Source organism: Pteropus vampyrus, unplaced genomic scaffold (genome assembly GCF_000151845.1).
Source record: "Pteropus vampyrus isolate Shadow unplaced genomic scaffold, Pvam_2.0 Scaffold90, whole genome shotgun sequence".
Taxonomy (NCBI): Eukaryota; Metazoa; Chordata; class Mammalia; order Chiroptera; family Pteropodidae; genus Pteropus; species Pteropus vampyrus.
In genome coordinates, this window is record NW_011888871.1 from 483330 (window position 1) to 492021 (window position 8692).

Here is an 8692-nt window from a genome sequence, read left to right on the forward strand (position 1 = left end):
TCGGGGGGAGGGCCCCGCTCACCGTGGGCTGCTCTGAAAGTAAGTTCACTGCCCAGGTGTCTGTGCTGCTGGAGACGGTACTCACCCAGCCAGTCTCAGGCCTGTCCTCTGCCGGAGTCCGAGCAGAACCCGGGCCCTGTGGGAAGCGGAGTGAGAAGTGACAGCAGGCAGCACGGCCCCCTCCGCCCCCGCCGGGCGGCGCGGTGGGCCACCGGGCCGGGCCGGGACTTACTCGGGACGGATCCAAAAGCTGCTCTATCTGCCGGTCCTTCCTGCTCTTTTCCTCTTCCAGGCGCCGAAGCTTCGTCCTCATCAGATCCACCTCGCTCTTCTGCATGCGTAGTGACTGGAGGAAGAAGGGCCAAATGCACCCAGAAGCAGCCGCACGCACACGCACAGCCGGGGACACCGAGCTGGGGGGGACGCTCCAGGCCGCCCAGTTTGCCAGGGCGCGTGGTGTGGCGGTGGGCGGGGCCCGGGCGGCACGGCGAGGAGCTCCGAAGGGCACGGCTGCACTGGGTGCGGGGCAGGGCGAGTGCCCGCCAGGTGCGGGCCCACCCACGCAGCTCGGGACGCCATGCCCCACGAGGAGCGCTACAGACGGACGCTGTGGACGGCGCTGCTGCCGGGCGCCGGGTTGCGTGTCCTCCGCGGCCACACAAGAAGCCCTTGGTGGTCACACCGCCTATAACCCAAACTCATCAGACCCTAATGCTCATTTCCGATCCTCAGCCTCGGCCGAGGCTGGCTGGTCGGGGCAATGGTTCCCAAGCATTCGCCTGTGAATCAGCCTTTCACCAGCCTGCGGGGAGCTGACACCTGTCGTCACGCTGCACAGCACTGAGCTTATTCACTGTCCACAACTATCCCGTACTTTGAAACATCCTTTCTGCTACTCTGGACTGACTAAGTCCTCTCATGACATGGCGACGGGAGGGCGTCTGTATTTTCAACGTCCTCGCTGGACGTTGTGACACCCTGCAGCCCGAAGAGCGTGAGGCTGACACAGTGTCCACAGCCTCGGCCGAGGGATGCCCACACAGGTCAGCTGGTGCCACGGTCACCTGGCGTCCAGCATCAGCCTGCACTTGAGCTACCAGTTATCTTAGAAACGTCCTCCTTTTAAGGGACTTGCGGTACTCAGAAGAGAGACAGAGTCTGAACAAAGCGGCCACCACGGGAAAGGGGATTCTGAGTCCACCGTCCACTGAGGGAGGCCTGGCAAGCCAGCCACGTGGCCAAGGTGGGTGCGACCGCCAGTGCCGCAGTGGGGCAGGAGAGGTCTCGGCACTCAGTGAGTGTCTGACGAATGAGTCAGTCATTGCAGTCACCGGGGAAGAGGGAGCGAGTCCACTCAAACCCTCGGACGCTGTGTGTGACACCTGAGAAGACTCAGACAGGTGAAGAGAAGAAGGTAGACGAGCTAGGGACCTCAGGACATGAGGGTGACACACAGAGATTCCCCCAGGTTCCTTTCGGCTCTGGACATCCTGGACTGGGTGCTGGAGAAGCCATCAGCCTGGACAAGCCAACAGGCACACACAAGAACAGCCTCCTCTCTCCGGCAGGAAAGGGGCAGCCAGCCAAAGCAGGAAACTCAGACGAGGACCACAAACACCGCAGGGGATGCTACGGCCCCACCCGGCCAGCCAGGGCTGAGGGAGACCGAGACCTCCACCCAGCCAGGTTGGAGCAGGTGCCCGCGCCTCCTCCTGGGGGACAGGTGGGGTGGCCAGAGGAAGCCTACTGGAGAGTCATGACTTCCCACTGACCAGTGGTAATGAGGCCACGCACACACAAAATAAAGCAGAGACTTAAATCCTAACGCATCGATGTGAAACGTAAGTGATCTGAAAGACGATCAGAAGACAGAGATTGGCAAAGCAGATTGAAAAATATACGCTGTCTGAACTACACGCTGTCTGTAGGAAACTCATTTCAAACGTGAGACAGGCAGGTCAAAGTAAGAGGATGGAAAAACAGATGCCACCGGTACGCTCATCAGAAGCGAGCGGGAGTGGCTGTGTCAGCGTCGGGCGAAGCAGACCTCGGAGAGCAGAAAGCCACCAGAAGAGGGAGGGCCACCACACGACGATTCCAGGGTCGAGCCACCACGGAGGCAGCGATCCCAAGCGTGCGCCCCCGAGCAACAGAGCCGCGAAACGTGGAACGCAGCGGGCACGGGAAGGGAGACGGGAAAAAGCACGACTGTTCTTGGAGACTTTAACACCCCGTCAGCACGGACGTGACGGCGGGACTGGGAGCCAGCAGAGTCCCACGGCCCCGGCCTGCAGGCTCTAGCTGGCAAGCAAGGAGCACGGCCCGAACATGCACGGGCACAGACCACATTCTGGGCCTCGGCGAACGCCACAGATGGGAGGACACGAGGTGGCAGAGTGTGCTCTGTGCCACTGCGGGACCGAACTCGACGGCGACAGGAACAGGAAGACCTTTAAACTCTCGGCGGCCACACATCACAATCCCAGAGGACCGTGGGCAGAGAAACGCAACGCAGCAAAGCTCGAGGGCACAGCCGAGCGGCACCGAGAGGAGGGTGCTGCTGAGCACCCAACATCCCGGGCACATCGAAGGAGTGGGAAGAGCACCTCCAAGGTCGCACTGTGCGACCCCATTCATTCGGCTTCGGCTTCGCCAAGATGCCAAAATCACAGAGACGCAGAATCAGCAGAGGCTGCCAGGGACGGGGGATGCTGATGGGGGGTGACTGCAGAGGGGCAGTGGAGGGGACCTCTGCGGTGGCCGTGGCCCCAGGGACCACGCGCACCACGAGACAGCTGCACACGGACGGACGCTGCCTCGGCGCCACGCCCTGGACCTGAGCTGCACGGGGACGGGGTGGGGGCGCGGGGCCTCCCCGTAACCTCCTGTGTGTCGGGCGCTGTACTGAGGCACTTTTGCGGACTATTTCGTTGATTCTATTCGCTGTAGTATTATTGCCCCGTTTTCAACAGGAAACGGAGGTGTCGCTTGCCACAGGAAAACTGCTCTGATGACCCAGACCCCAGCGCGACAGAGCACGGCTGAACACGCGCCTCCCCAACGAACCTGGGGGCTGAGGCTGGGCTCGTCCAGGACCCCGCGATGGGAAGTTCGAGTAAAGGCGAGACGATTCTACCCAGGGACCCACTTCCGGCCCTCAGAGCTCCCTTCCAGGAGCGCTGCTACGGCAATCCCTCAGCCTTGGGGACCCCGGGTTCCCTGGTGCAACCCCTCAACCGGAATAAGCCTCTCTCCGGGGCGCTAGGAGCAGCAGCGTCCATGTCTCTGCGGTGGGATGTTCCGGTTCAGGCCATGCGCTCCCTGCCCGGTGGCCCCCGTGGCGGGGCGTCCTCTGGGCCGACAGGAGGCTGCGGCTGCCCACGGGGCCCGACCAGGTAAGACGGCGGCCAGCCTCCTTGCCGTGCTGGCTGCCAACGCCCTGCTCAGCCTCTGGGGCCCAGACGGACCACAAACCTGCAGAGGGGCTCGGCCGGGGACAGGGGACAGCAGATCTATAAATGGAGTAGCCTTAGGAAGAGAATGGCCCCCGCCACTCCCCCGGGGCACAGGAACAGACATGGCTGTGAAGGCCCGAGTGAGCGCGGAGGAGGCCAGGGAGGTGCCAGGGGGTGGCGTGTCAGCGGAACCCGCCCTCTGGGGGGCGGGAGAGCACGGGCAGTGGAGGGCGCCTCGGCCCGGGGAGGCAGACTTTGACTAAAGTCCTGGTTCTGCTACTGGCTGACCCTGGACAGGCTAATAAGCTCTGTCTCAACGTCATCACCAGGTAATAGTTGTCACCTATCTCAGGCCACTCTGCTGAGGTGGTGTGTACACGGTGTCATTAACACTGCAGGAATACACAAAGGGGAGGCTGCCGATAGGAGCGGCTTGGCACGACTGTAGGGCCAAGCCTCGGGGAGCAGAGGGCCTGAGGGCAACAGGTCCCCCAGTGTGCACCCCCGGGGGCAGAGGCAGGGCACCGGCACAGCTCGTGCTGGGCCTTTCCTAAACCGGGGTCACCAGCCACGGCGTAAGCTCAGTGTCGCTCTACAGCCCACAGCCTTCCCACATGACCCCCCATGAGCCCCCATGAGCCCCCGTCGTCGTGGAAGGCTTTCGCTGTTTAACATCAACCAAGAACAGGCTGAAATAGCACCTTCTTCAACTCGATGATCTCGTCATACATGTCTTCCTTCTCTCTGTAGACAGGCGTCCCGAGGACACGACCTGGAGGAAGACACACAGCCTCTTAAAAGACTGTCTGAAAAGGAGAAAGAATTCTGGGCTATTCTTTAGTCAAAACCTGGAAGTTAGTACAATTATCTTAAAAAGAAAAAAAAGCAGAAATGTTGCAACGTTTTTAGCGCAATCACGACACTGTTGCAGAAAAGAAACCAAGAACGGCGGCGACACGGAAGGAGGAAGCAAGGGGACGCGGAGGACGCGCGCAGGGCGTGGCTGCAGTCACAGGGCTCGAGACGGGGGTCGAAAGGAGAAGCTGCGTGTTTAGGTTTCACAGCAAACGCAACACGGACGGGCACGCTCGGAGCCGACGCCCACGCGGCACGGGCACTCTGGTCTCAGCGTGACACGTACTGTATCAGGACTCCTCGCGGCAACGCGGCGAGGTGACGGCCCGCGGGCTACGGCGAGCAGGGAGAGGCAGGGAGGGCCGCGGGGGGACGCCCGAGGGCGAGGACCAGACAGGGAGACAGAGACAGGCCGGCAAACCGACGCTTTCTGCTGAGATCTGGGCTTTTTCCTACCATTTGCGATGTTCATTTCTAGTACTGTTTACACAATATGTGTAAATAAGATTGAGGAGCAGCCACAAGTGAAGCGGGGGATATGTCGCTGTCCACAGGACAGAGGCCCTTCCGAGGAGGGCAGAATGGACGGTCAGGCTCACTGTCCTCGGGATACTCCGTGACCTCCTACTAACGGGGCTGGTACAGGACGCTCCATCTCGCTGCTTTCTGCTTTTCCTTAGTCACGGCCTTGTCGCCCTCAACGTGCCACGTGGCTGGCAGACCCCGAGATGTGACCTTTCGGTTCGCACAGCTGTGAGTCAGGCGGGAGTGCTCGCCAAGGGGAGGGCAGAGGCCGGGCTGGCTCAGGCCTCCTGGTCTGACCGTGCCTGGGTTTAAAGGCGGGGACGAGCAAACACAGCGGAAGCCTCTGCCTCTGATGATCAGCCTTTCTGGGCCGGAGGAAGCTAAGCCGGCCAGGAAACGGCGGCACTGGGCGGTGCGCCGACGAACGTTCAACTGGTTCTCGAAAATGGGCAAAGCTCGAATTGTGGCGTCCGCCCATTTCCACAGTGAAAGCGGCCACACCACGTCCAGTTCCGGCTGCCACAAAATTCCTACGCTTTCAACAGCTGGCTCTCGCAAGCCACTGGGAGCTGGCTCCCACACACCCCTGCCGGTGCCAAGTCAACACGAGACCCAAAAAGATCAGGGGTCACACGTGCAGACTGTCAGAAACCACACTCACGTGTCACGCCAAAGCCAGGGGGCTCAACGTCTTTGATTAAGACCCATGTCACCCAGACAAGCCACATTTCGAATCACTGCCCACAGTTTCGGAAACCCCGCTCTGCGGCGGAAAGGCCTCTACAGGAGCAACCACACACCTTGCTTCGCGCTTCCCAGCCACAGCTTCTGCGGCGTCAAGGACATTCTGTGACCAAGGGGCATGCTCGCTGCTGTCCTCAGAGCTCTCCAGGATGCCACTTTTCTCGGCTTAGAGTAATACGGTGACTCTGAAAGCCAATACATGGTTTTAGAGGAGCAAAATACACTGTCACCTGACCACATGTGCTTTAGACAGACAAAACCATAAAACAAAACATTCGCAGGGCATAATGACTCCCGCTAAAACATCCTGATGAAGATAAGAAATAGTTATGTGTACATATACTTACATTTGTTTTTTAAAATAACATATAAATAAATAACATAATGGGAACTTTTAAATACAAATCCATAATTCTATCAATATTACAAAATTGAATTTTCCATTCAATTTTTTCAGATACATATATGTTTTATATATAGTTTCAGTTATAGGAGACACACAATTTTGTATCCTTTATACTTAAACTGTAAGTATTTTTTCACATTGCTACACAGTGATAAAGTTTAGAACTTAATATGTAAAATATTTAGAAGAAATGAGAAAAAAATTATATCTTTGCAGGGCATTTTTGAGTTTGTCATCAGAACAAGGGAAATGTTTTAAAAATATTTTTAAATCTGGGCTTTCATCTCTTTATGAAATATGACAAATTTATACAAAGGGCATTATTTATAAAACATGCTTATATTTCTTAAATAGCTAAAAAATGTATAGCTGTAGAAGATCTTAATAATCTATGTCTAATAATATTTAATTTTTTAAATTTCTAAGTCATTTCCATGGCCTTAAAAGCTATGGAAAATTTCCCATGATAATTTGGAACGAGGGGACAAAGACTCATCAGACCCCGACCCGACACGTGTCACCCGCCCAGGCCCTGCTCCTCTCCCAGCTGTTCTGCCTCCCAAACTAAAGAGCCGCTGAAGCGCTGTTACGAAAGCAAATGAGTGATCAGAAAACGCTCGCCATGACCCCGCCCTCTTAACGGACAGGGACAATCCCTCAGGAAAACCTGAGGGACGGATGGGGGCTGGGGAGGGGGAGGGAAGTGGGGTGGGAGGGCGGAAGCACGTGGGTGGCTGGCGCTGCCCGCCCTGCCCGCCCCAGCGGCCCCTGCGACTAGAGCCCTCAGGACACTCTGAGACTCACGGCCACGTGGAACCTGAGGGGGCCTTCAATTTAAGAAAACGCTAAGTGAATGGGACAGACATGGCCCCCGCTTTTATGCACAGAAATCCAGAGCCGCAGGTCACGATGAACGTGACGGAAGCAGGTGACAGAGTGATCTGTGCCGAGATGGCCACTGTGAGAGGGTGAGTGAGGGTGAAGGAGGCGGCAGGGTGCTCGGGAAGGGGACACAGCGTGTCTGGGCTGAGCACGTCACTGAGAACCAGCAGGGGATGAGGGATGTCCGCAAGCTGGCGGGGCCACACACCTCGAGTTTCCTGTTTCAGAGCTGTGGCCATTCCAAGTTGTGTAAAACACATTCTGACATTTACAGAAATCAAGACAAAAGTAAGCTGATTATTACGATGTCAATGCTTGAAATGCTTGACTTTTCAGTAAGAACAATGAAAGATGCGCAAAATTTACCTTGGGCACCTTCCAGCCAAAGGGACTTAAACGGCACGGTTCTACAGCAAGGTTTAAACACAAACTCTGCACTTGTCCTCACGCCACTTCTCAGCTCTCTGGAAGCTCTGAGAGGCGGGACATCAAAAATCCCAATTGCGGGATGACTGCTTTGTGACGTTCGTATTTGTTTGTGGTATAAAACGTGCTTTCCTTTCTCTGCAGCTTATTTTCCTAATTACGTTTTCCTTAGACTAATGTGAAAGTTCATTTGTATTCTCTGACCGTGTCATATGTGACAGAACATGTTAAAAACAGACATGCATGTAAAAATATACATACGCACATGATAAAGTCGGGCGTGGCCATAGGTTTTGGGGTAGCGGGAGGGGGCCGACCTAGCATTTACAGTGCATCAGAAAGACATTCGTAGATGTAGAATCCGCACGTGGACCCCTGTGCCAGGACAGCAGAGATAGGGAGAGGCTGGTGGCCATTTGCTATGGACTGGGAGTGTGTGTCCCCCAAACTCCCATGGGGAAGCCTAACCCCCAGGAGGTGGGCCTTTGGGGGTGCTCCGTCATGAGAGTGGAGCCCTGTGATGGGATTAGCGCCCAGAAAGCTGTCCTGCCACCCGGAGGGGCCTCGCTGGGACCCAGCCAGGCTGGCGCCTGGCCTTAGGCTTCCGGCCTCCAGGGCAGGAGAAGTGAAGACCACTGTTCAGAAGCCCAGCGCCACCTCCCTGCCCCGCCCGGCTGTGTGACTGTCGCCTAAGCCGAGTAAGACCCATCCTGCAACGTCCTCCCTGACAGACGGTGCTGGCTGGCCGTGGCCCGGGCCCCTGCCGGGCAGAGCCGCCCTCCCCCGGCCAAGGACACAGACAGAAGTCCTGCCAGCCACACGGGCACGCGGCCACCCCGACCAGAAAAGACCACTGACCATGCACCTGGTCTGGCAGTAACCCTGGCAGCGCCCGGCCAGCAGCCTTGAGGAGAAAGTCCTAAGGCTGGAAGTGGCTCGTCTGCCCCCGGAACCTGGGCTCAAGCGAGTGTGACGGACGGAGCCGGGGAGGCGAGAAGCGCCGTGTCTGTGGTGCTCTGTGGGACGGCGACGGCTCAGCCTGGCCCTCAGCTGGATCCCCCACCACCAGGGTGGCCAGGCGACCGGGGAGGGCGACTCCAGGAGCGGGCGCTCCCGAGACCCCAGCACAAAACGGAGCCAGGTGGCAGCAGTGTCGTGTCTCAATGATCCCCAGTATTCGAAGAACAAAACATCTGGGTCCTTTACCCGGGCACCAGGGAAGGGCGGCCTCTTGAGACCATCCTCTGACCAGCACTGGAAGTCTGAGGTCAGGCGCCTGGTCATACTTACTTGGTGATGTGGGGGGAGGTTTGTGGAAACTTTCCTTTTTTGCTTTCTGAAAGAGAGAAGACACGAGGTGAAGTGTGTTGAGCAGCCTGTCACGAGCGCTGGGGTGCTC

The 8692-nt window shown here is 57.5% G+C and overlaps 1 protein-coding gene across 1 annotated transcript in view; it reads right to left on the reverse strand.

Annotated features, from left to right (window-relative positions):
- IQCE (IQ motif containing E) overlaps nucleotides 1-8692 on the reverse strand; it is a 31587-nt gene that overhangs the window by 20509 nt on the left and 2386 nt on the right. The window contains exons 2-5 of the mRNA XM_023532754.1: nucleotides 5636-5764; nucleotides 4157-4227; nucleotides 233-346; nucleotides 86-136 (exon numbers count right to left, since the gene is read on the reverse strand). Of these exons, the coding sequence (XP_023388522.1) occupies nucleotides 86-136; nucleotides 233-346; nucleotides 4157-4227; nucleotides 5636-5764 (365 nt within the window). The remainder of the gene's footprint in view (nucleotides 1-85; nucleotides 137-232; nucleotides 347-4156; nucleotides 4228-5635; nucleotides 5765-8692) is intronic.